The 26431-nt window shown below is 45.9% G+C and overlaps 1 protein-coding gene across 7 annotated transcripts in view; it reads right to left on the bottom strand.

The window, feature by feature from the left end:
• SPAG9 (sperm associated antigen 9) overlaps positions 1-19873 on the bottom strand; it is a 157226-nt gene extending 137353 nt beyond the window's left edge. For 4 of the 7 annotated variants that reach the window (XM_054460062.2, XM_054460063.2, XM_054460065.2 and 1 more), the window contains exon 1: positions 19323-19873. In XM_054460062.2, the coding sequence (XP_054316037.1) occupies positions 19323-19625 (303 nt within the window). In that variant the 5' untranslated portion in view covers positions 19626-19873. The remainder of the gene's footprint in view (positions 1-19322) is intronic. The other 3 variants (XM_054460064.2, XM_054460066.2, XM_063656839.1) reach the window with 1 other exon arrangement.
• Positions 19874-26431: the final 6558 nt, after the last annotated feature.

Raw genomic sequence — 26431 nt, 5'->3', positions numbered from 1 at the left:
AGAGAATCGCTTGAACTCAGCGGGGCAGAGGTTGCGGTGAGCCAAGATTGTGCCATTGTACTCCAGCCTGGGCAACAAGAGCAAAACTCCGTCTAAAAAAAAAAAAAAGTTAAAACTAAACAAAGCCAAAAATGAGTGTGTAATTTCTGCCAAATGTGTCCAAATTACATCAAACAAGTTCAAGTGGACTATTTTCACAGAGGAACCATAGGCAATCGTCTTTTTAAAAGTGACCCTTATGGGGCTGGGCACGGTGGCTCATGCCTGTAATCCTAGCATTCAGGGAGGCCAAGGCAGGCAGATCACGAGGTCAAGAGATCAAGACCATCCTGGCCAACATGGTGAAACACCGTCTCTACTAAAAATACAAAAATTAGCTGGGCTTGGTGGCGCACACCTGTAGTCCCAGCTACTTGGGAGGCTGAGGCAGGAGAACTGCTCAAACACAGGAGGCAGACGTTACAGTGAGCCGAGATCGCACTACTGCACTCCAGCCTGAGTGACACAGTGAGATTCTGTCTCAAAAAAAAAAAAAAATTACCTTTCTGGTTTGATCCTACACTTTCAAAAAACTGCTTAACCTTTAAAAAGGTATTTGTTTTGCCATCATCTGATGCCTGGCAAAAAATAAAAATAGAAAACAAACAAAAAAAGGTATTTGTTTCTGACAGGTAGCAGTAACAAAATGTGGCTAGGCTAGAACAGGTAACTGAAAGAAAATTCAAATAGAGGAGTGCATAATTAAAACTGGAAATTTGATTTATACCATAATAGTCTTTTTTTTAGGGGGGGGCGGGGGAGAGACAGAGTTTCACTATTGTTGCCCAGGCTGAAGTGCAATGGTGCAACCTCAGCTCACTGCAACCTCCGCCTCCCAGGTTTAAGCAATTCTCCTGTCTCAGCCTCCGGAGTAGCTGGGATTATAGGCACCCGCCACCATGCCTGGCTAATTTTTTGTATTTTTAGTAGAGATGGGGTTTCACCATGTTGGCCAGGCTGGTCTCAAACTCCTGACCTCAGGTGATCTGCCCTCCTTGGCCTCCCAAAGTGCTGGGATTACAGGCATAAGACAGCACACCTGGCCTATACCATAATAGTCTAGCACAGGCTTTTAACCAATATGGATTTCCATGCCCCCAAAAATAATTGTTTATTTTTCTTTAGAACAAATGTTTTCTTCAGAAATAAATATTGTTTTACTAACCATTTTATCTGTTACTCTAAGGTACCACTGAATCCTGATTAGAAAGGTCTAACATGGGCCACACACAGTGGCTCACATTTGTAATCCTAGCATTTTGGGAGGCCAAGGTGGGCGAACTGCCTGAGCTCAGGAATTTGATACCAGGCTGAGCAACATGGTGAAACCCCATCTCTAAAATACAAAAAACACAAAATACTAAAATACAAAAAATTAGCCAGGCATGGTGGCACACGCCTGTAGTCCCAGCTACTTGGAAGGCTGAGGCACGAGAATCGCTTGAACCTAAGGGCCAGAGGTTACAGTGAGCCAAGACCACGACTCTTCACTCCAGCCTGGGTGACAGCATGAGACTCTGTCTGCAAAAAAAAAAAAAAAAAAAAAAAAAGAAAAAAAGTAGAAATGTCTAACATAAGAGAAGAAACAAAGAGTTAAAATTAAGTTTTGGCACTTAATCTTCATTTGTATGGAAATTTTTTTTTTTTTTTTTGAGGTGGAGTCTCGCTCTGTCACCCAAGGCTGCAGTGCAGTGGCATGATCTTCATTCACTGCAACCTCCACCTCCTGGGTTCAAGCGATTCTCCCACCTCAGCCTCCCCAGTAGCTGAGATTACAGGTGTGCACCACCACACCTGGCTAATTTTTTGTATTTTTAGTAGAGATGGGGTTTTACCACGTTGGCCAGGCTGGTCTCAAACCCCTGACCTCAAATAATCTGCCCATCTCGGCCTCCCAATGTGCTGAGATTACAGGCATGAGCCACTGCACCTGGCATTATTAATATTATCACTATTATTTTTAGAGATGGGGTCTCGCTATGTTGCCCAGCTGGCCTTGAATCCTGGGCTCAATCTCTTGAGTAGCTGGGACTTCAGGCGTGTGTTGCTATACCCGGCTTGAATTCCTACAACACTTCTGAAAGTAACTCCAATGATCTTAACATTTAGATTTTTTAAATGCATAAATATTTATAGAATAGTATGTATAAGACAACGTAGGTAAAGTGTCTGAAATAATGCTGAAATAATTATACCCAGGAGAAGTCATGGTTTTTCTGTATATGCAAAAGTGAAAGGACTTATTGAAAAACTTTTTGGAAGTTTTAGCATAACTTGGCACCAGAAGGAGGAACGATAATTTGAATGCACAAAGAGAACTTTAAATGGTTAGTCTTAGCAATTTGACCTTTAGCATATTCATCCATCCAACCAACAAATTTCTGTTAATTATCTACTGCATCCTAGTTGGTGGGAGAATAAAAGCAATAGGTTAGTTTGACACAGCACTGAAAGTGCTACAAGAGGGCAGGAGGACTGCAAGCTGTGGAAGGATATAAAATGTGCCCAATCCACACTCGGGTGTTAAGGCTTTCCAGAATTGAAACCTGAAAGATAAATAAAATAAGGCAACAGAAAAGAGAAAGTGAGTGCCAAGCAAAGGGACAGCTTTTAGGAAGGCCTGGAGAGAGAATATTTTTTACAAACCAAATTCAAAATGTTCACTATGGCTCAAAAAGAAACAGATGAGACTGACAAGATTGGGGCAGCCAGATCACAAGGTCTTGTATGTTAGGAACTTAAGTCATTTTCAAGAGCTTTAGAAAGAGCAACTGGCCAGGCACGGTGCCTCACATCTGTATTCTCAGCATTTTGAGAAGCTGAAGTGAGACGACCACTTGAGCCCAGGAATCTGAGAAAAAGCCACTAAGGGCTTGTGGAATGATCTGATCAGATTTCCATTTTGGAGAGAATGGGCAGTTTATAGGTTGGCCATACTGGAAGCAGAAAAATCAGTTATGGACTAGTTTTAGTTGTCCATTCATCTCTTCAGAAAAATTTCCCTGGCACTTTCTACGTGCTAGCTACTGGGATATAGTGGTGAATGCCAAACTTCCAGGTCTATGGAGTTTGCATTCAGGGTGAGCAATATTGGTGTCCTGTACCAGAGTAGTATAAATGGATTTAGAAAGTAATGAGATTCCACCAATATTTAAAAGTTGAAAACAAAAGAAAGTAGCAATGGGAATGAGGAAGAGTTAGGGATGGTAATCTGATTTCTGGCCAGGTAGATGGTGGTATCCTTCATGAAGATAGGGAACAAAAGAGAACCAGGTTTGGGAAATAAGTTCAGTTTTGGACACGTTGGGAGATATTCATGCCCAATAAACAATCATAAGATGAATCTGAAACTCCAGAGAGAGATTTGGCCTTAAGGTAGGCTATTAGTTCCATGAGAGAAGGACCTTGTCTGTTTTACTCACCACTGTATGTCCAATGGGCACAGTATCATGCACATAGTTGGCACTCAATGAAAGTATCTGTAAGGCCAGGCGTGGTGGCTTACGCCTGTAATTCTAGCACTTTGGGAGTCCGAGGTGGACGGATCACCCAAGGTCGCGAGATCAAGACCAGTCTGACCAACATGAAGAAACACCATCTCTACTAAAACTACAAAACTAGCCAGGTGTGGTGGCGCTTGCTTGTAATCCCAGCTACTCCAGAGGCTGAGACAGGAGAATTGCTTAAACCCGGGAGGTGGAGGTGATAGCGAGGCGAGTTCACGCCATTGCACTCCAGCCTGGGTAACAAGAGCGAAACTCCATCTCAAAAATAAATAAATAGGTTGGGTGCGGTGGCTCACGCCTGTAATCCCAGCACTTTGGGAGGCCGAGACGGGCAGATCACGAAGTCAGGAGATCGAGACCAACCTGACTAACATGGTTAAACCCCGTCTCTACTAAAAACACAAAAAAATTAGCCGGAAGTGGTGGCGGGCGCCTGTAGTCCCAGCTACTCGGGAGGCTGAGGCAGGAGAATGGTGTGAACTGGGGAGGCGGAGCTTGCAGTGAGCCGAGATGGCACCACTGCACTCCAGCCTAGGTGACTGAGCGAGACTCTGTCTCAAAAATAAATAGATAAATAAATAAATAAATAAATAAATAAATAAAATCTGTTAGATGAGTAGGTTAAACATTTTGTAATAATCAACAAATGGTAAATTGAACCCCTGGGAATAGAAATTCTTAGAAAGAATGCCCAGGCGCACAACATTCATCTGAGTAAGAAGAATCCACAGAATGGTCACGTAGGTAAGAGGAATTTCAAAGTCAAACGAACTAAATATAATGTTTCTCAAAGGAAGAAGGAGCCAAAAAACACTGCTGAGACATCAAGTATGAGAAGGAATAAGATAGAAAACAAGAAAGGCATTTATGAGAGCTAACTTTTCTGAATGTTCAAGAATAATGAGTAGGAGACACTCTGAATATGTATCTAAAGTTTCAGACCTAAACAATTATCTTATGAGATGAAATGAATTATTTGCTGAAAGAGCAGCTTAACCTTTTTTTCTTCCCTTTTCTTCCCCAGTAGCTTGAAAAAACACTTAAAGCTTGGCCGGGCGCGGTGGCTCAAGCCTGTAATCCCAGCACTTTGGGAGGCCGAGGCGGGCGGATCACGAGGTCAGGAGATTGAGACCATCCTGGCTAACACGGTGAAACCCCGTCTCTACTAAAAATACAAAAAAATTAGCTGGGCGTGGTGGCAGGCGCCTGTAGTCCCAGCTACTCAGGAGGCTGAGGCAGGAGAATGGCGTGAACCCGGGAGATGGAGCTTGCAGTGAGCCGAGATTGCGCCACTGCACTCCAGCCTGGGCGGCAGAGCAGGCTGTCTCAAAAAAAAAAAGAAAAAACACTTAAAGCTTAACCTTTATTAACTCGTTTGTTCCATCTAAAGTGCCTACCTCTTCACTGCTGCTTGCTTGGTTAAAAAAAATAAAATTATGGCCGGGCGCAGTGGTTCATGTCTATAATACCAGTACTTTGGGAAGCAGAGGCAGGAGGATCACTTGAGGCCAGGAGTTCAAGTGCCCATCCTGGGCAACATAGCAAGACCCCCATCTCTATATATACACACACACACACACACACTAGCTGGGCATGATGGCATACACCTGTAGTCCCAGCTACTCAGGAGGTTGAGGCAAAAGAATCACTTGAACCCAGGAATTCGAGGCTGCAGTGAGCTATGATCACTCCACTGCACATCAGCCTGGGTGACAGAGCAAGAACGTGTCTCAAAATAAATAGATAAGAAAAATAAAATTAAAAAAAATTTTTTAAGTAAAATAAAGTACCTGCCACTCTAGTCTTTATCCCATCACCCTGTTTATTTCCTGCATGGCATCTATCACGATTTGTAATTAACTGGTTTGCTTATTGTTTATTGCAATGTAAACTCCAAGACAAGATGGGCTACCTTCCTTGTCTGTTTCATTAGTGGCTACATCCCCAGGGCTTAGAACAGTGCCTTGTTCTGCCAGGCGCGGTGGCTCATGCCTGTCATCCCAGCACTTTGGGAGGCCAAGGGAGGTGGATCACTTGAGGTCAGGAATTTGAGACCAGCCTGGCCAACATGGTGAAACCCTGTCTCTACCAAAAATACAAAAATTAGCCAGGTGTGGTGGTGGGTGCCTGTAATCCAAGCTGCTCAGGAAGCTAGGGTGGGAAAATCACTTGAACCTGGGAGGCGGAGGTTGCAGTGATCCGAGATCAAGCCACTGCACTCCAGTCTGGGCAATAGAGCAAGACTCTGTCTTAATTTAAAAAAATAAAAATAAAAAAGTCCAGGTGCAGTGGCTCACGCCTGTAATCCTAGCACTTTGGGAGGCTGAGGTGGGCAGATCACAAGGTCAGGAGTTCAAGACCAGCCTGGCCAATATGGTGAAGCCCCATCTCTACTAAAAATACAAAAATTAGCTGAGCATGACGGTGCACGCCTGTAGTCCCAGCTACTTGGAAGGCTGAGGCAGAAGAATCGCTTGAACCCGGGAGGCGGAGGTTGCAGTGAGCCTAGATCCCGCCACTGCACTCTAGCCTGGGCAAGAGTGAGACTCCATCTCAAAAAAAAAAAAAAAAAAACAGAAAAAGAACAGAGCCTGGCTCAATAAATATTTGTTCTTTCTAAGCATCTATGTTTCTGTTTATCTTTCCACCTACTTGGGGGAATGGGATAAGGTAGAACTAGAAAATCATAAAGTTCCTGTCCAGCTCTTTAAAAGAAACTGCAGGAAGGCCGGACGCAGTGGCTCACACCTGCAATCCTAGCACCTTGGGAGGCCGAGGTGGCAGATCATTTGAGGCCAGGAGTTTGAGACCAGCCTGGGCAACACAGTTTGACCCCCATCCCTACCCAAAAAAATTAATTAATTTAATTAAACTGCAGGAAGAACAAGAGAAAACACACTTTAAAGGGCAATAATACTCAGACACGGTGGCTCACGCCTGTAATCCCAGCACTTTGGGAGGCCAAGGTGGGCAGATCACAAGGTTAGGAGTTTGAGACCAGCCTGGCCAATATGGTAAAACCCCATCTCTACTAAAACTACAAAAATTAGCTGGGCATGGTGGCACGTGCCTGTACTCTCAGCTACTCGGGAGGCTGAGGCAGGAGAATTGCTTGAACCCGGGAGGTGGAGGTTGCAGTGAGCCAAGATCACGCCATTGCACTCCAGCCTGGGCGACAGCAAGACTCCATCAAAAAAAAGGTTTAAAAAAAAAAAAAAGGCAATAATAGATGTCGCATGTGGTTCACAACTATAATCTCAGTTACTTGGGAGGCTAAGGTAGGGGGATAGCTTGAGCCCAGGAGGTTGAGGCTACAGTGAGCTCTGATTGCAACACTGCTCTCCAGCCTGGGCAATAGCATGAGACACTGTCTCAAAAAAAAAAGGGAGGGGGGCAGTAATAGAATCCAGAATCATAAAAATTCTAGGCCTATATCCCAGAGGAAATCTTATCAGCAGGTAAAAGAATTTCTCAGGCTCTATAACCCTGGCAGAGCAGGTAAACATGTCAGAAACAAGATATCCTGGAAATACATGATTTAAAATAAAAATAAATATAAAAATAAAAAGATGGCCATGGGGCGGTGGCTGGTGCTGGTTATCCCAGCATTTTGGGAGGCTGAGGTAGGCAGGTCACCTGAGGTTGCAAGTTCAAGACCAGCATGGTCAACATGGCGAAACCCCGTCTCTACTAAAAATACAAAAATTAGCTGGGTGTGGTGGCAGGCACCTGTAGTTCCAGCTACTCAGAAGGCTGAGGCACAAGAATCACTTGAGCCCAGGAGGCAGAGGTTGTGGTGAGATGAAACTGCACCACTACACTCCGGCCTGGGTGACAAAGCAAAAGATTGTCTCAAAAAAAAAAAATAGTTACTAGCAAAAATATTAAATGTAGGGTCTGTTTCTGTATTTCTGTATCTCAAAGTTTCAAAAAGGGGAAAAATAATTTGTTTTCTTTTTGAGACAGGGTCTTGCTCTGTCACCCAGAGCAAGTGGTGCTGTGTGCCAGAGTGCAGTCGCATAATCAGGGGTCACTGCAACCTCGACCTCCTGGGCTCAAGGGATCCTCCCACCTCAGGGTCTCAAGTAGCTGGAGCCACAGGTGCATACCAACACACCCGGCTAATTTTTCTATTTTTTGTAAAGATACGGTCTCACTACGTTGCCCAGGCTGTTCTGGAACTCTGGGGCTCAAGCTATCCTCCTTCCTTGGCCTCCCAAACTGCTAAGATTATAAGCATGAACCACTGTGCCTGGTCCATAATAGTTTTTATGTGGTAATTTTATTTATTTATTTTTATTTTTATTTTTTTTGAGACAAAGTTTCGCTCTTGTTGCCCAGGCTAGAGTGCAATGGCATGATCTCGGCTCACTGCAACCTCTACCTCCCAGGTTCAAGCGATTCTCCTGCCTCAGCCTCCTGAGTAGCTGGGATTACAGGTGTGCACCACCAAGCCCAGCTACTTTTATATTTTTAGTAGAGACAGGGTTTCTCCATGTTGGTCAGGCTGGTCTTGAACTCCTGACCTCAGGTGATCCACCCGCCTCAGACTCCCAAAGTGCTAAGATTATAGGCATGAGCCACCACGCCTGGCCAATGTGATAATTTTAAAACAAAATTAGCCAATTTTAATTCCATTTTGTAGATTTCACATTTAAATTTCTTTTTCTTTTTGAGATGGAGTCTTGCTCTGTCGCCTAGACTGGAGTGCAGTGGCACGATCTCAGCTCACCACAACCTCCACCTCCCAGGTTCAAGTGATTCTCCTGCCTCAGCCTCCAGAGTAGCTGGGATTACAGGCACATGCCACCATGCCCAGCTAATTTTTGTATTTTTAGTAGAGACGGGGTTTCACCATGTTGGTCAGGCTGGTCTCGAACTCCTGACCTCATGATCTGCCCACCTCGGCCTTCCAAAGTGCTGGGATTACAGGCATGAGCCACTGTGTCCGGCCTCAAATCTAAACTTCATATAGAAAAGTAACTAAAATGCAAACACTTCCTCCCAGATGAGTTTCATTAATTCATTATAAACATATTAAGAAGCTAGTTAGCTATATAATAACTGACATATACCGTGCTCTTAAAAATTAATTCAAATTAATATTAGATGATATTACAAAGCTTCTTTTTATTCTTTTTTTTTTGACAGAGTCTCACTGTGTTGCCCAGGCTGGAGCACAGTGGCATGAACACATCTTACCTCAGCCTTGACTTCCTAGGCTGGTGCGATCCTCCTGCCTCAGCCCCCCAAGTAGCTGGGACTATAGGCACACACCATCACACCACGCTAATTTTTATATTTTTTGTAGAGACAAGGTTTTGCCATGTTACCCAGACTGATCTTCAACTCATGAGCTCAAGTGTTCCGCCCACCTCAGCCTCCCAAAGTGCTGGGATTACAGGCATTAGCTACTACACCCGGCCTTGGAAATGTTCTCAGACGTAAATAATATTGTGGTTATATGGCAGAATATTCTCATTTTTTAGGAGATAAGTATGTTAAATACTGAGAGGCTAAGTATCATAATGTCTGTAATTTAAATATGTTAAGTACTGAGGGCAAAGTATGTCTGCAATTTAAAATGGTTCAGCATTAAATATGTGTATGTGTGTATATGTGTTTCCACACCCACACATCCACATATACAGACAGATAAATAAAACAACAACTACTGAATCTATATAGTGGGTATACAAATGACAAATGTACTTTCCGTTTTTCTATATGTTTGAAAGTTTACCTAATAAAAAGTTGGGAGGGGTGGTGGTGGATTTACTGAAAAAGTTTACTAACCTTTAAAAAAAAACAACCCTAGCTGGATGCGGTGGCTCACGCTTGTAATCCCAGCACTTTGGGAGGCCGAGGCAGGCAGATCACTTGAGCTCACAAATTCGAGACCAGCCTGGGCAACATGGTGAAACCCGTCTTTACAAAATATCAAAAATTAGCTGGGCGTGGCGGTGTACACCTGTAGTCCCATCTACTTGGGAGGCTGAGATGGAAGGATGGCTTGAGCCCAAGAGGCAACGGTTGCAGTGAGCCAAGATCGCACCACTGCACTCCAACCTGGGCCAGACCTTGTCTCGAAAAAAATAACATAAAATAAAATTCTATACCCTCAACTCGGTACTTCTCTATTACATTAATATATAAATTCCCATGGTTCACTTCAAACATTTTTGGGTGTGCCTATTATGCCAAACTACTGAACGCTGTAATTCTTAAGAAAATAAAACACAGTATGGCCGGGCGGGTGGCTCATGCCTGTAATCCCACCACTTTGGGAGGCCGAGGCGGGCAGATCACGAGGTCAGATTGAGACCATCCTGGCTAACGTGGTGAAACCCCATCTCTACTAAAAATACAAAAAATTAGCCAGGTGTGGTGGTGGGCGCCTGTAGTCCCAGCTACACGGGAGGCTGAGGCAGGAGAATTGCTTGAATCCAGGAGGCGGAGGTTGCAGTGAGCCGAGATCCCGCCACTGCACTCCAGCCAGGGTGACAGAGCAAGACTCCGTCTCAAAAAAAAAAAAAAAAGGAAAGAAAAGAGAAAACAGTGCTATGTTCAAAGCAATAATTAAATATCACTGGTCAAGATTTCAAAGTATAAAACAGAACTTATATATACCCATTTCCAAATAACAGCTTTTTAAATACATATAACATTACATACATTATTAAACTGGTCTATGCAGATATTTCTGACTACAACCTAATAATTTATTTAGATAACAGCTGTATTTATTGAGTGCAGAGCAGAGCAAAATAACTTGGGTAGGTTCTAATATCAGTTCTCCTGGGAAGCAAAGTTCTGTACAACATAAATAAGCAGCATGTAGTTAAAGGTAAGGTAAAGATTTCAAGAAGCAGGAATCCTGTACTCTCTCAAGCACAGAATTGGATGTGTGACTTATGGCACACACTTCAGCAATCCAGTGAATAGTCAATCTACTAATCTACCCTCTGAACCAGTTTGGTACTATACCCAGTTTGGTGTCCTCTTTTGTGATTTTGTTTTTTGTTTTTTCTTTTGAAGACACAGTCTCACTCTGTAGCTCAGGCTGGAGTGCAATGGCGAGATATTGGCTCACTACAACCTCCACCTCCCAGGTACAAGTGATTTTCCTTCCTCTGCCTCCGGAGTAGCTTGGATTACAGGCGTTCGCCACCATGCCCAGTTAATTTTTGTGTTTTTAGTAGAGACGGGGTTTCACCATGTTGGTCAGGGCTGGTCTTGAACTCCTGACCTCAGGTAATCCACCACCTCGGCCTCCCAAAGTGCTGAAATTACAGGCGTGAGCCACCATGCGTAGCATTCTTTTGTGATTTTTAACTAAATAAAAATACGAGTGTCACTGCAGCAGGGACACATAACGGTATCTCATTTAGATATTCACATTCAGAAATCTCAAATTTAAAAAAAGGTGTCTTAATCCAGAGCTAGTCTTTGTCTTTAAAAAAATGTCTTAGGAGCTTAAGTAATAATTAACTAACAAATTACTATTTCATAAAGCAACAACCATACCCCTTCCCATGCCACTCCCGCCAGAAAACAAACATAGATTGTTCATTTCAGAAAGTGTCTGAATGACTAGGTGCAGGGGCATATCTCTATCTACTCTGGCTAGGGGCAGTGTGAACATTATTCGAATCGTTAACCATGGCCAGGTGTGGTGGCTCACACCTACAATCCCAACACTTTGGGAGGCAGAGGTAAGAAAATGTCTTGAGGCCAGGAATTCAAGACAAGCCTGGGCAACACAGTGTGACCCCATCTCTACAACAACAACAAAAAAAAAGGCCGGACGCAGTGGCTCACACCTGTAATCCTAGCACTTTGGGAGGCTGGGGCAGGCAGATGACTTGAGGTCAAGAGATCGAGACCATCCTGGCCAACATGGTGAAACCCCATCTCCACTAAAAATACAAAAATTAGCTGGGTGTGATGGTGCGTGCCTGTAGTCCCAGCTACTCAGAAGGCTGAAGCAGGAGAATCGCTTGAACCCAGGTGGTGGAGGTTGCAGCGAGCCAAGACACTCCACTGCACTCCAGACTGGCGACAGAGCAAGACTCTGTCTCAACAAAAAAAAAAAAAAAAAAAACTTTGGCAGGATCCACAAGGCAGGAGGATCACTTGAGCCCAGGAGTTCCAGACCAGACTGGGCAACATAGTGAGTCCAGCCTGCATAACATAACGAGACCCTGTTTCTACAAAAAAAATTAAAAATTAGCCAGGCATGGTGGCGCATGCCTATAGTCACAGCTGCTCAGAGGCTGAGGAAGTGGGATCTACTTGAGCTCTGGAGGTCAAGGCTGCTGTGGGCCATGATAGCACAACTGCACTCCAGCCTGGACCTCATCTCTAAAAAAAAAAAAAGAAAAAAAAAAAAAAAAAACCCAACCAAAGGAAAAAAATCACAAAAACAAACGGTTCAGAAAAAAAAATGGTATTTATAAAAATATGAAAAAATTTTGGCCGCTGCAGGGCGTGGTGGCTCACACCCGTAATCCCAGGACTTTGGGAGGCCGAGGCCGGCGGATCACCTGAGGTTGGGAGTTCGAGACCAGCCTGACCAACATGGAGAAACCCCATCTTTACTACAAATACAAAATTAGCTGGCCATGGTGGCACATGCCTGTAATCCCAGCTACTCAGGAGGCTGAGGCAGGAGAATCCTTTGTATCTGGGAGGCGGAGGTTGCAGTGAGCTGAGATCACGCCATTGCACTCCAGCCTGGGCAACAAATGCGAAATGCCGTATCAAAAAAAAAAAAAAAGAAAGAAAAGAAAAAGAAAACAGGTTGGCCGGGCACAGTGGCTCACACCTGTAATCCCAGCACTTTGGGAGGCCAAGGCAGGTGGATCACCTGAGGTTAGGAGTTCAATACCAGCCTGGACAACATGGTGAAACCCCACCTCTATTAAAAATACAAAAGTTAGCAGGGCGTGGTTGTGAGCACCTGTAGTCCCAGCTACTCAGGAGGATGAGGCAGAAGAACTGCTTGAACCCAGGAGGCAGAGGTTGCAGTGAGCCAAGATCGCGCCACCACACTCCAGCGTGGGTGGCAAAGCAAGACTCTGTCTCAAAAAAAAAAACAACAACAAAAGAAAATAGGTTGGGTGCAGTGGCTCACACCTGTAATCACACCACTTTGGGAGGCTGAGGTGCGAGGAACGTCTGAGCCCAAATGTTCAAGATCAGCCTGGGCAACATGAGAAACCCATTTCTACAAAAAATACAAAAATTAGCCAGGCATGGCGGCATGATCCTGTAGTCCCAGCTATTTGGAAAGTTGAGATGGGAAGATCACTTGAACCCAGGAGGCAGAGGTCACAGTGAGCCAGGATCACACCACTGCACTCTGGCCTGGGCAACAGAGTGAGATCTCGTCTCAATCAGTCAATCAATCAAAAGATCTATAAAAATATTAAAGTATGTGTTTTTTAGGCCAGGTGCAGTGGCTCACGCTTATAATCCCAGCACTCTGGGAGGCCAAGGCAGGGGGATCACCTGAGGTCAAGAGTTCGAGACCAGCCTGGACAACATGGTGAAACCCCTTCTCTATTAAAACTACAAAAATTAGCTGGGTGTGCTGGCGCGTGCCTGTAATCCCAAACTACTAGGGAGGCTGAGGCTGGAGAATCGCTTGAACCCGGGAGGTGGGAGTTACAGTGATCTGAGATCGCACCACTGCACTCCAGCCTGGGTGACAGCACAAGACTCTGTCTCAAAAATAATTTTTTTAAAAAATGGGCCAGGCATGGTGGCTCATGCCTGTAATCCCAGCACTTTGGTAGGCCAAGGTGGGCAGATCATGAGGTCAGGAGTTCAAGACCAGCCTGGCTAACATGGTGAAACCCCATCTCTACTAAAAATACAAAAAGTAGCTGGGTGTGGTGGCTCATGCCTATAATCCCAGCTACTCAGAAGGCTGAGACAGGAGAATTGCTTGAACCCAGAAGGCAGAGGTTGCAGTAAGCCAAGATCGTGCCTCTGCACCCCAGCCTGGGCAACAGAGTGTGAAACTCAGTCTCAAAAATAAATAAAATTAAAAAATAAAATATCAAGTGTGGACCAAGTGTGGTGGCTCATGCCTGTAATCCCAGCACTTTGGGAGGTCAAGGTAGATGGATCACTTGAGGTCAGGAGTTTTACACCACCCTGGCCAACATGGTGAAACCCTGTCTCTACTGAAAATACAAAAATTAGCTGAGTGTAGTGGTGCACACCTGTAATCCCAGCTACTCAGGCAGCTGAGACAGGAGAATTGCTTGAACCTGGGAGGCAGAGGTTGCAATGAGCTGGGATCATGCCACTGCACTCCAGCCTGGGTGACAGTGAGACTCTGTCTCAAAAAAAAAAAATTTATGAATGAATGAGAACACTAAAACAAGAGCAATGAGTGTCAATACCTATTTTCCTGCCCATGAGTCTTATGGGTCCCATGTTCATACACTTCCAAAGACAAGAAGTGTCAAAAGTCTCCATTTAAACAAAAATCATTTTGTTACTGCTTTAAGTGCTGATTCCGTGGAAACAAGTTAGAAAATTCTCAGTAGTGTCTCTCACCTCTGCATTCAGTCATCCTATTGTTTTGTTTTTTTGGTAAGAAACAGGGTCTTGCCCTGTTGTCAAGGCTGGAGTGCCATGGCCATGATAACTCACTGCAGTCTCAAACTCCTGGGCTCAAGTGATCCTCCTGCCTTAGCCTCCTGAGTAGCTAGGACTACAGGCTCGCACCATCACACCCAACTAATTTTTTTTATGGTTTTTGGGGAAGAAGGGTCTCACTACGTTGCCCAGGCTCGAACTCGTCCTTTTTTTTTTTTTTTTTTTTTTTTAAAGCAAAAGGCCACAAAAAAGCAGACACAAAATCACATAATCCATTCCCAGTAAAGATATTCTCTCTTCAGCCCATTCTCTCCATGTATGAGTCTATCTCAAAAAGGAGGGAAGGGGCCAGGCATGGTGGTTCACAGTGGCAATCCCAGCACTTTAGGAGGCCGAGGCGGGCGGATCACCTGAGGTCAGGAGTTCGAGACCAGCCTGACCAACATGGAGAAACCCCAACTCCACTAAAAATACAAAATTAGCCAGGTGTGGTGACGCATGCCTGTAATCCCAGCTACTTGAGAGGCTGAGGCAGGAGAACTGTTTGAACCCAGGAGGCGGAGGTTGCAGTGAGCCGAGATCGCACCATTGCACTCTAGCCTGGGCAACAGAGGAAACTCCATCTCAAAAAAAAAGAAAAGAAAAGAAAAAGAAAAGGAAGGAAGACGGTGCCTCTTTGTTTTTATGTGTAATCTCCCTCTACTGAATGATGCTAAATGAGCTCTCACTTTGAGAATAACAGTGATGACATACAAGACCCACAGAATCACTGAGAACTAAATTCCTAAAGGTTCTTTAAACTCGTATGTCTACTTTTCAGAAGTTTCTTTTTTTTTCTTTTCTTTTGAGAGGGAGTCTCACTCTACTGCCCAGGCTGGAGTACAGTGGCACGATCCCAGCTCACTGCAACCTCCATCTCCCGGGTTCAAGCAATTCTTCTGCTTCAGCCTCCCCAGTAGCTGGGATTACAGGCGCCCACCACCACACCCGGATAATTTTTGTATTTTTAGTACAGACAGGGTTTCATCATGTTGGCGAGGCTGGTCTCACACTCCTGACCTCAAGTGATCCGTCTGCCTCGGCCTCCCAAAGTGCTGGGACTATAGATGTGAGCCACCACACCTGGCCCTTTTTTAAAAATTACAGCAAATCATGGCTGTATTAAAAGAATCAGAAGTTGCAGAAAAACCCTAACATACCCAGTTATAACCTCTCTCTCCAGATCATTTTGTATCCAGATTTTTATTTTAAAAAATCACTGGGCTGGGCACAGTGGCTCACCCCTGTAAGTCCCAACACTTTGGCAGGATCCACAAGGCAGGAGGATCACTTGAGCCCAGGAGTTCCAGACCAGACTGGGCAACATAGTGAGACCCTGTCTCTGTAAAAAATTTAATTAGCCCAGTGTGGTAATGCATGTCTGTGGTCCTAGCTACTCAGAAGGCTGAGGCAAGAGGATCACTTGAGCCCAAGAGACTGAGGCTGCAGTGAACCGTGACTGTGCCACTACACCCCAGCCTAGGCGATTGAGACTCTGTCTCCAAAAAGAATTTAAATTTAAAAGCCACTGATTTTAAAATAAATTATTCAATAGGTTCACAGGGCTTATTCTGGATAGAGTCAACAGGATGTTCTGGTTGAAAAAGTGAAATTGAAACAGAGTAGAAAGTGAGGAGCTAGCTATGTAAAATTCTAAGGAGAGCATTCTAAAGCATGGGCAAAGGCATCAGACGGGTCTTGGTTAAAGAATGGAGAGGTGTGTCGCAGGCAGCCCAAAGGAGAGAGTGATGGGCGATAAGATGACAGATTTCTTGATTAGCATCTGAAAGCAGTCCAAATCTATCTAAAATTAGCCCTTCTTTAGGTTGTTTTTAAAGAATCCCTAAAACAGCAGACTAGCTCCACAATAGAAATTCAAATAAAAGCAAAGGAAAAAGTCAGAAGGTATTCAAAATATGTCCTATCAATATAAAGATTAAATTTTTGATGCCTTGCTGAGAATTCCTGCAAGCAAGAGATCATAGCACCTCATACATTCCTAAAACATTCTATCTACATACCCACCTAAGTTTCCACACAGGTGCTCAGAATTTACTTTACTCTCTCTGGTGATGGATAATTTCCATGCTTTCAAATCACTTTTGCTGTAAATACCCTGAGGCACTTACTTTTGCTACAATAGACTCTTGGTCTCCACATTAAAGACACAAACAGGCCGGCACGGTGGCTCACGCCTGTAATCCCAGCACTCTGGGAGGCTGAGGCCGGCAGATCACGAGGTCAGGAGATTGAGATTATCCTAGCTAAAATGGTGAAACCCCGTCTCTACCAAAAATACAAAAAAATTAGCCAGGCGTGGTGGCACGCGCTTGTAATCCCAGCTACTCAAGAGGCTGAGGCAGGAGAATCGCTTGAACCCGGGAGGCGGAGGTTGCAGTGAGCCGAGATTGTGCCACTGCACTCCAGCCTGGGTGACAGAGCAAGACTCCGTCTCAAAAAAAAAAAAAAAAAAAAAGGCGCAAACAAAGCACTCACAGAAAACTAAACACAGAATTCACTCTACATATTGGCCAAAGGGAGACAATTTCTGGATACTGAGCAACACACAATTTATGATCTTACGTGAAAACTGATGGCCGGGCGTGGTGGCTCACACCTGTAATCCCAGCACTTTGGGAGGCTGAGGCGAGTGGATTGCCTGAGCTCAGGAGTTCGAGACCAACCTGGGCAACAAGGCGAAACCCCGTCTCTACTAAAAAGCAAAAAATATATATATATTAGCTGGGCAGGGTGGCATGTGCCTATAGTCCCAGCTACTCGGGCGGCTGAGGCAGAAGAATTGCTTGAACCCGGGAGGCAGTGAGCCGAGATCGTGCCACTGCACTCCAGCCTGGCAACAGAGAGAGACTCCGTCTCAAAAAAAAAAAAAAAAAAAAAAGAAAAGAAAACTGATAACAAGGTGTGTTTATCTTTGTGGCCTGGGAGTTGGCTCATTTAGCATTTCATAAATGTTCTCTGTTCTCAGGTCATGACCCTTTGCTCAATGGTTTCACTATGGAGAATTTATAGATGTAACTGAAAAAATATAAACTACAAATAAATTCATTGGATAACCTATTTTTTTTAGAGTCATTTACTTAAGAAATTAATATGGAACCCAGAGTCTAGCAGTCGGGCAGTTTTGTTTTCTGATTCTGCAACCTGTGGCAGATGGTTTTCTTGGCACGTGTGACCTTGGCATTTTGCCCATATTTACACGGACTGACAGAAGTTTAAGGCTGGAGGGAGCATTTATTTTACGTGAGGTAAAAGGTCATGTCAGGCTTGCTTGTCACCTGTGCGTACATGTGGTTAATTCCCAGTCACTTCCATGTATATCCACAAACTGGCAAGGGGCTATATGACCATGAAGCAGCAAGTAGCACTTGACCTCTGTTCTATAAAGAGTGCTAACAAACAAGCGGAAATTGTGATCCTATCATTATTTGGTTTTTCATCCCTTCCTTCCCTATATGAAAGGAAAAGCTCTTGAAATAGTCCACTCTGGCAGGGTGCGGTGGCTCACGCCTGTAATCCCAGCACTGGGATGGTCAGCCCGAGGCCAAAGTGGGCAGATCACTTGAGGCCAGGAGTTCAAGACCATCCTAGGCACCACGGAGAAATCCTGTCTCTACAAAAAACAAAAATTAGCGGGGAGTGTTGTCCTAGCTACTTAGGAAGCTGAGGCACAAGAATCGCTTGAACCCGGGAGGCAGAGGCTCACCGGGAGGCAGAGGCTGCAGTGAGCCAAGATCACTCCACTGCACTCCACCCGGGGCGACAGAGTGAGACTACGTCTCAAAAAAAAAAAAAAAAAAAAAAAAAGTCAATTTTGTTTGGCAAATTCAATAGCATTCCTTTGAGAAAATTGGATCCCACAATCACAACTAAAAATCATCACTACAGTCAAGCTTTTAAAAAAGGAAAAGAACTATTTAACCAGATGCAAAGGTATACGTGACAAAACAAAAAAAAATTTAATGGTGTTACTATTCAGTGTTAGGAAATGAGCTACAAATCTCACATCCTAAAAACTCTTCAAGTCTTTTTGAAAAATACTATGTCATTCCTTCAATAATTAGTTATTTCGCCTCCTTTGATCACCATGTATTTAACCAGGTGTGCTAAGTGCTTGAGAAACAAAAATAGGACACATCACCTGCCTTCGATAAGGTCCACAGAAATAACGCCAATGCAGGCTGAAAGCTAAACTCCTTGTCAGTCTCAAGAAGCCAAGGACCTATCACTTGCACCCTAGAACTCCAAAAGGTTCACAGAGTCGAGGTGAGAGCGCCCAGGTCACTGCTCGGGTGCTAGACTTAACAGGTGGCCAAATGCACGTATAAACAGCAGTCTGAGAAGGAAACTCAGACGGAAAAAGTGTTGCCAACTGTCACCTACATCTTCCCAATCCCGCCCCCCAATCCTTTTTATAAATAAATGGAGGTTTTTTAAGGGAACTGTCCAAGGTTACAACCTGATACGGAGGAATGCTTTGGTTTGGGATACCAACGAAATTGTTTATATATTTATTGAGTACTGCCACACAACATCTAAAAGTTGACAAAGTGTCAACCAAGGCACATAGAACATAAAATAAGACCTCTTTCTCAACAAGATTAAAACGTCAAGAAGAAACTGACCGAAAGAGGGAGATCTCTAACTTCCCAAAGCAAGGCAACCCCCTGGAAAGGTACTGGAACTAGCGGAAGTTATATATCCAGGGCAGAAGTGTCCCCCTCCCCAAGGGTAAAACTTTGAACCGCCATCTGACTATCCCACGGTGGTCGGAAACTTCCCTCAACAAGAAGCAACCAGACACCCAACAATCTCCGCCCCTGGCTAACCCCAGGTGTCCTCAGGCCAGGCTGTCGCTTCCTCCCCGGGCCCTGCCTCCTCCATCTCGCTCCCTTCCCAGGACACTCAGTAGCCGGCCTCGGCTTCCAACGCCAGCCTGGCTCCCGGGGTACCTGGAGGCCGCCGGGCTCGGTCCCGGGGGGCATCGGCCTCAGGCCCGCCCTCCAGGAGGCCCGTCGCGCCTCTCATCCCCGACCGGGCCGCGATCCCCGCCCCGGCCGCCCCTGGAGACGAATCCCGCGGCCCCCGCCCTGCCGCCGGCCTCACCTCCTCAGCGTGCTTGCGCAGCGCCTTCTCCCGCTCGTACTGGGTGATGAGCTGCTCGTTGTCGTCCCGCAGCAGCTCCAGCTCCACCTGGTGCTCCTGGTCCTGCGCGAACACCGAGTCCAGGTTCTCCAGCACAGCCACCACCAGCGGCATCAGCTCCTTGACCACCTCCTCGTCGTAGCGCCCGATGAGCCGCTCGAACTCGCGGTAGATGGAGCCGGCCAGGCCGGACACCCGCTCCGACATCACGGCCCCGGAGCCGCCGGGCTCCTCCTGATACACCACACCGTCCTCCAGCTCCATGGTGGCAAGCGGACGGGCGGGCGGCCCGGGGCGTCGCCGGCAGAGGGGCGGCACCTGCCCGCACGGGACGGGCCCGACTCGGGCTGGGACGGGTATTAGGGCTGGAGCCCGGGCCGGGGCTGGGGCTGGGCCCGGCGGGGTGGGGGCCGGGGCCGGAGGAGGGGAGGGGTGGCGTAGGCGCTCTCACCCCAACCGCCGCTGCACCAACTGCCGGGGCGGCCCGGCCGCGCGCGCCATACGTCATCCGCGGGGCGGGGCCGGCGCCGCGTCGGCCAGATGGGCGGGGCGCCGCGGGAGGCCAGGCGCGGCTGGGGGCGGGGCCATGCGTCTTCGGGCGCCGGCGGAGGAAGCCATGGCGTCAACACCCGGCGCCGCCGGGAAGGTGCGGGCGCCAATGGGAAAGACTGCGGTCGGCGTGTGGAAAGTAGTGTCCATCCACGGCGGGATTCGCGGGGCGGGTCCCAGGGGAAAGGGAGGGGTTCGGGAAGAGTGACGAGGTAACTTAGCTGGCATTTCTATGGCTTTTTAAAGCTCACAAAGCACCTACTCACTTCATCCCCACAACAGGCGTAAAGCGGTAGATGTTTGGACCTCGTTTCACAGACAAAGAAACTAGGCCCAGGAAAATGGTGTTGCTCTCAAGGTCACGCAGCTACAACGGGAAATGGGCTGAGCCGGGACTCAAACCGATTCTCCAGATTGAGAATTCTAGGCTCCGAAAAAAATTGGAAACAGAAAGGGAGGGAAAAAAACCATAACCAGGGTCTGCCTAAGTGGAAAGGTGGTCTCGAATAGAATAGAACTGTTTTGTGCTATGGAAGAGCAAGGGTGAGATGAGGGGAAATGGGAGTGACTGCTAATAGGTATGGGATTTCCTTTTGCGATAATAAAAATGTTCTAAAAATGTATTATAGTGATGAATACACAACTCTAAATATGCTAAAAGATATTCAACTTTACACGTTAAGTGAGTGAATCATATGGCGTGTGAATTATATCTCAAGTTACTAAAAAATAAACAGGAAGGGTGATGATAGCACTCTGGAGAAGGGTGAAACTGGAACGTTACATGTGGCACTTTCCCAAATAGTGTGTCTACTACTTCTGGCCAACTTGGGACGGGGACATTTCCAGGCTCCAGCCACCCTCCTCTCCTCAAGTCTTGAAGTGGGGCGGAAAGGGTAAGTGGGAGGTTGGGGAGCAGAGGAGGAAAGGGGTGGAGTCACTGGAGTGAATAAGTCCCATGACAAGTGAGGTTTCTGCCGCCTGGGAGAGTGTCACGTGTGGGGAATGACACAACGCCCACACCTAGAGCGGGCTGAGTCAAGGATCGCTTCCCGGTGTGCTCATCTAACGTCCGCAAATGGGACGGAAGACACTCTGAAAAGTCCCTTCTCTCTGTCTCAGGTGACTCAGCTCTCCATCCCGACTCGTTTAAGAAGACGGGGAGGAAAGGCAGGATAAACATAGGTTTGGGGGAGAATTGGCCACCCACCGGGATCATAACTACCCTTAGCTTGGGGTTTACAAGTTTAAGTACTTCCCACCAAGTATGAAGTAGTCCCCTAAAGTTTCCTACGCATGACCCACCTGGAGACCCACAAAAACAATATGAAGGTTGGGCAAGAGCAAACCTATAGATTTGGAAGGACAAAGATGAAAATACTAAGTCTTACGAAGTGCCAGATGGGACTGAATTTGCGGCCTGTGTTTTTTCCCGTTCTCACCCTCACCCCACATTCACCCTTATGGCATTTAGATATTTGGGTAGTAGGAATGCCGACCAGCTGGTTGGCTGTGAGCCCCAAATGCCCCTTCTCTTCTTAACCTTTCATATTTGAAAACTAGAAAAAGTCTTGATCTGAATCTCTCCTCTTTTATTTTCTTTTCCTGAGGGCTGTCACTCACCTGGTCTACCTATATGCATGCCTCTCTTTTCCTGGGGGATCAGAAGAGCCAAAAAACATAGGGCAAGGCTTTACTTTTTCTTTCCACAATATTATCATACACATAAGAAAATTTAAAGAAAAAAGTATCAGCCGGGCGTGGTGACTCATGCCTGTAATCCCAGCACTTTGGGAGGCCGAGGCGGGTGGATCACGAGGTCAGGAGTTCAAGGCCAGCCTGAACAACATGGTGAAACCCCGTTTCCACTAAAAAATACAAAAATTAGTCGGGCATGGTGGTGCACACCTGTAATCCCAGCTACTCAGGAGGCTGAGGCAGAAGAATTGCTTGAACCTGGGAGGTGGAGGTTGCAGTGAGCAGAGATCACGCCATTGCACTCCAGCCTGGGCGACAGAGTGAGACTCCATCTCAAAAAGAAAAAAGAAAAAAGTATCGATTTTTCAAGTATGAGATTTTAATTGTCATTCCTAATAAGTATACTTCTTTAGGTATAAGTTCAACATAGAAAGATACACACCTGTGTCTTGATTTTAAGCTTCTGCTAGTTATCAGAGATAATATTTAGTTAAAATAAAATTCAGCTAAATAACCATCAACTGATGAATGGATAAAATGTGACATATATATACAATGGACTATTATTTGGCAATAAAAAGAAAGTCGTTGGATGGGAGGGGAGTAGGCGTGGTGGCTCGCGCCTGTAATCTCAGCACTTTGGGAGGTTCGAGGCAAGAGGATGGCTTGTGCCATGAGTTGGAGACCAGCCTGGGCAACACAGTGAGACCTTCATCCCTGACAAAAAAAAAAAAAAAAATTTTTTTGGCCAGGCACGGTGGCTCACACCTGTAATCCCAGCACTTTGGGAGGTCGAGGCGGGCAGATCACCTGAGGTCAGAGGTCAGATGTTCAAGATCAGCCTGACCAACATGGAGAAACCCTGTCTCTACTAAAAATACAAAATTAGCCAGGCATGGTGGCCCGCACCTGTATGCTTAGCTACTCAGGAGGCTGAGGCAGGAGAATTGCCTCCGGGAGGCGGAGGTTGTGGTGAGCCAAGATCGAGCCATTGCACTCCAGCCTGGGCAACAAGAGCAAAACTCCATCTCAAAAAAAAAAAAGAATAGAATAGAAAACAAAAATTTTAAGTACATGCCATGACATAGCTGAATCTTTTTTTTTTTTTGAGACGGAATTTCGCTCTTGTTGCCTAAGCTGGAGTGCAATGGTGCAATCTCAGCTCACCGAAACCTCCGCCTCCCGAGTTCAAGCGATTCTCCTGCCTCAGCCTCCCAAGTAGCTGGGATTACAGGTGTGCACCACCACACCCGGCTAATTTTTTGTATTTTTAGTAGAAACAGGGTTTCACTATGTTAGCCAGGCTGATCTCAAACTCCTGACCTCAGGTGATCCACCCACCTTTGCCTCCCAAAGTGCTGGGATTACAGGCATGAGCCACCATGCCCAGAGACATAGCTGAATCTTGAAAAAGCTAAGTGAAAGAAGTCAGTCACAAAGGACCACATATTGTACAATTCCATTCGTATGAAATGTGAATTTAGTGATTGGCTAGGTCTGAGGGGCATGAAAGGGTGAGATGAGGGGAAATGGGAGTGCCTGCTAATAGGTATGGGGTTTCTTTTTAGGATAATGAAAATGTTCTAAAAATTGATTATAATGATGAATACACAACTCTGAAAATATGCTAAAAGACATTCAACTTTACACATTAAATGAGTGAATTATATGGTATGTGAATTATATCTCAAGCTATTAAAAAAATGAATGAGGTAAAAGTTATGGCTGGCGGGGCGTGGTGGTTCATGCCTGTAATCCCAGCACTTTGGAAGGCCAAGGCGAGCAGATCACTTGAGGTCAGGAGTTCGAGACCAGCTGACCAACATGGTGAAACCCCATCTCTACTAAAAATACAAAAATTAGCTGGGCATGGTGGTGTGCACCTGTAATCCCAGCTACTCGGGAGGCTGAGGCAGGAGAATCGCTTGAACCGGGAGGCAGAGGTTGCAGTGAGCTGAGATCATGCCATTGCACTCCAGCCTGGGCCATAGACCGAGACTCCATCTCAAATAAATAAATAAATAAATAAAATATATGGCTATAATGATTTTTATAGTAGACCCAATGAAAGCACATCCCTCAGTATGATTGAGGTGAAACAAACGTGTTGAAATTAGGAACCTTGTATTCTAGTATGGACTGGTCATTTTGAACAACTTAGGCCATAAACAAAAGAGCAAGTAGTTACTGATTACCCACTTAGTGACAGTCACAAGGATAAGGGCTGTAAACTTCAGCTTATTCATCCATATGATGAAGGGGTTTATTAGAAAATCTGTCCCAGCACTTTGGGAGGCTGAGGTGGGAGGATCAGTTGAGGGTAGGAGTTTGAGAGAAGCCTGGGCAACATAGCCAGACCATTTCTGAAAATAAAAATGAAAAATAAAGCCCAGGTTGTGCTGGTGCAGGCCTGTAGTCCCAGCTACTACTTGGGAGGCTAAGCCATAAGGATCACTTGAGCCCAGGAGGTTGAGGCTACAGTGAGCTGTGATGGCACAACTGCACTCCAGCCTGGGCAACAGAGCAAGACCACAACTCCATAAAGAAAGAAAGAAAGAGGAAGAGAGAGAGAGAAAGAAAAAAAAGAAAGGGAAAGAAAGAAAGAGAAAGAAAGAAAAGAAAAATCTGTAAAGGCGTTGTTTTGTTGTTTTGTTTTGTTTTTTTGAGACGAAGTCTCTCTCTTGTCCTCCAGGCTGAAGTGCAATGGCACGATCTTGGCTCACTGCAACCTCTGCCTCCCGGGTTCAAGTGATTCTCCTGCCTTGGCCTCCCGAGTAGCTGGGATTACAGGCGCCTGCCACCATACCTGGCTAATTTTTATATTTTTAGTAGAGATGGGTTTTCACTGTGTTGTCCAGGCTGGTCTCAAACTCCCGACCTCAGGTGACCTGCCCACCTCGGCATCCCAGAGTGCTGGGATTACAGGTGTGAGTCACCATAACTAGCCCCCCCGCCTTTTTTTTTTTTTTTTGAGATGGAGTCTCACTCTGTCGCCAGGCTGGAGTGCAGTGGTGCGATCTCAGCTCACTGCAACCTCCATCTCCCGGGTTCAAACGATTCTCCTGCCTCAGCCTCCCAAGTAGCTGGGGTTGCAGACATGTGCTACCATGTCCAGCTAATTTTTGTATTTTTAGTAGAGATGGGATTTCACCATGTTACAGGCCAGAATGGTCTCGATCTCCTGACCTTGTGATCCGCCCGCCTTGACCTCCCAAAGTGCTGGAATTACAGGCGTGAGCCACCGCACCTGGCCTGTAAAGGGTTTTTGCAGTTCTAAAATCCTATGATTCTCTTGTATAATAGGTTGTAATGACAGACAGGAGACAGGGTCTTGATATTGAGTCCCGTTAGTGAACTCCTACTTATGTAAGCAGTACTACTACCTCCTATATTCAATTGGCTGGATAGATTCCCAACTTCCACCCCTGACCCGCAATGAGAGTATCAATAACTAACAGTTGTTAAGGAAAAATAGGTCATCTTGTGGACTTTAGAGTAAAGTGTTTACTTTTGATTCCTACAGGGAAGGAAATTCCATTTCAAGAGATTCCTTGGCCTTGCAAAAATAGTGAGGACAGTCACGGGGGCAGCAGAGGGGAGCAGTTAATGAGGGCAGGAAGGGAGGAGTTTCTTCCTAAGCATAATAACTATAATCACTGGAAGGCTGAAATTACTAGTCCTGTTGTTTGTCCAGCCTTCTGGAACATATACAGTTATTTCTATGTGAATCAATTTCTCTGGTTTCACAAATGACATTTTCCCACCTGCAAGGAGAGAGTCACTGAAAAAGGAAGAGAAGATAGGGTTCCCCAGGCACAAGGCCCTCTGGTCATGGCAGTGTGAAATGATAAGTAATTCATCACTGGGTACAAACTAACACATGTTTGGTGAGGCAGTCTAGCTATGGAATTCCAGGCTCAGAATGAAAAGCACCAGGGTATTTTTCTGAGTCCTCAGTTTTTCCTTTGAAAGCCTTTCATTTTGAGACGGAGTCTCGCTCTGTCACCCAGGCTGGAGTGCAGTGGCGCAATCTTGGCTCACTGCAACCTCTGCCTTCCTGGTTCAAGCAATTCCCCTACCTCAGCCTCCCGAGTAGCTGGGACTACAGGTGCACGCCACCATACCCAGCTAATTTTTTTTTTGTATTTTTACTAGAGATGGGGTTTCACCATGTTGGCCAGACTCATCACAAACTCCTAACCTCAGGCAATCCGCCCCCCTTGGCCTCTCAAAGTGTTGGGATTACAGGCGTGAGCCACTGCCCTCAGCCTTTTCTTTCTTTCTTTTTTTTTTTTTTGAGACAGAGTTTCACTCTGTCACCCAGGCTGGAGTGCAGTGGCAAGATCTCAGCTCAGTGCAAGCTCCACCTCCCAGGTTCAGGTGATTCTCATGCCTCAGCCTCCTGAGTAGCTAGGATTATGGGTGCATGCCACCATCCCCAGCTAATTTTTATATTTTTAGTAGACATGGGGTTCTGTCATGTTGGCCAGGCTGGTCTTGAACTCCAAGCCTCAAGTGATCCACTGGCCTCAGCCTCCCAAAGTGCTGGGATTACAGAAGTGATCCACCATGCCTGGCCAAAGCCTTTTTTTTTTTTTAAGAGACAGGGTCTCACTCTGTCACCGAAGCTGGAGTACAGTGGCACGATCGCTGCTCACTGAAGCCTTGACCTCCCAGGCTCAAGGGATCCTTCCACCTCAGCCTACCAACTACAAATACGCCACCACCCCGGCTAATTTATTTTTTTACTTTTTATTGAGACAAGGTCTGGCTCTGTTGCCCTGGCTGGTCTCAAACTCCTGGGCTCAAGTGATCCTCCCACC

This window comes from Pongo pygmaeus, chromosome 19 (assembly GCF_028885625.2).
Source record: "Pongo pygmaeus isolate AG05252 chromosome 19, NHGRI_mPonPyg2-v2.0_pri, whole genome shotgun sequence".
Taxonomy (NCBI): Eukaryota; Metazoa; Chordata; class Mammalia; order Primates; family Hominidae; genus Pongo; species Pongo pygmaeus.
The sequence above is the reverse complement of the archived record's forward strand: the minus strand, read 5'-3'. Positions and strand labels throughout refer to the sequence as shown.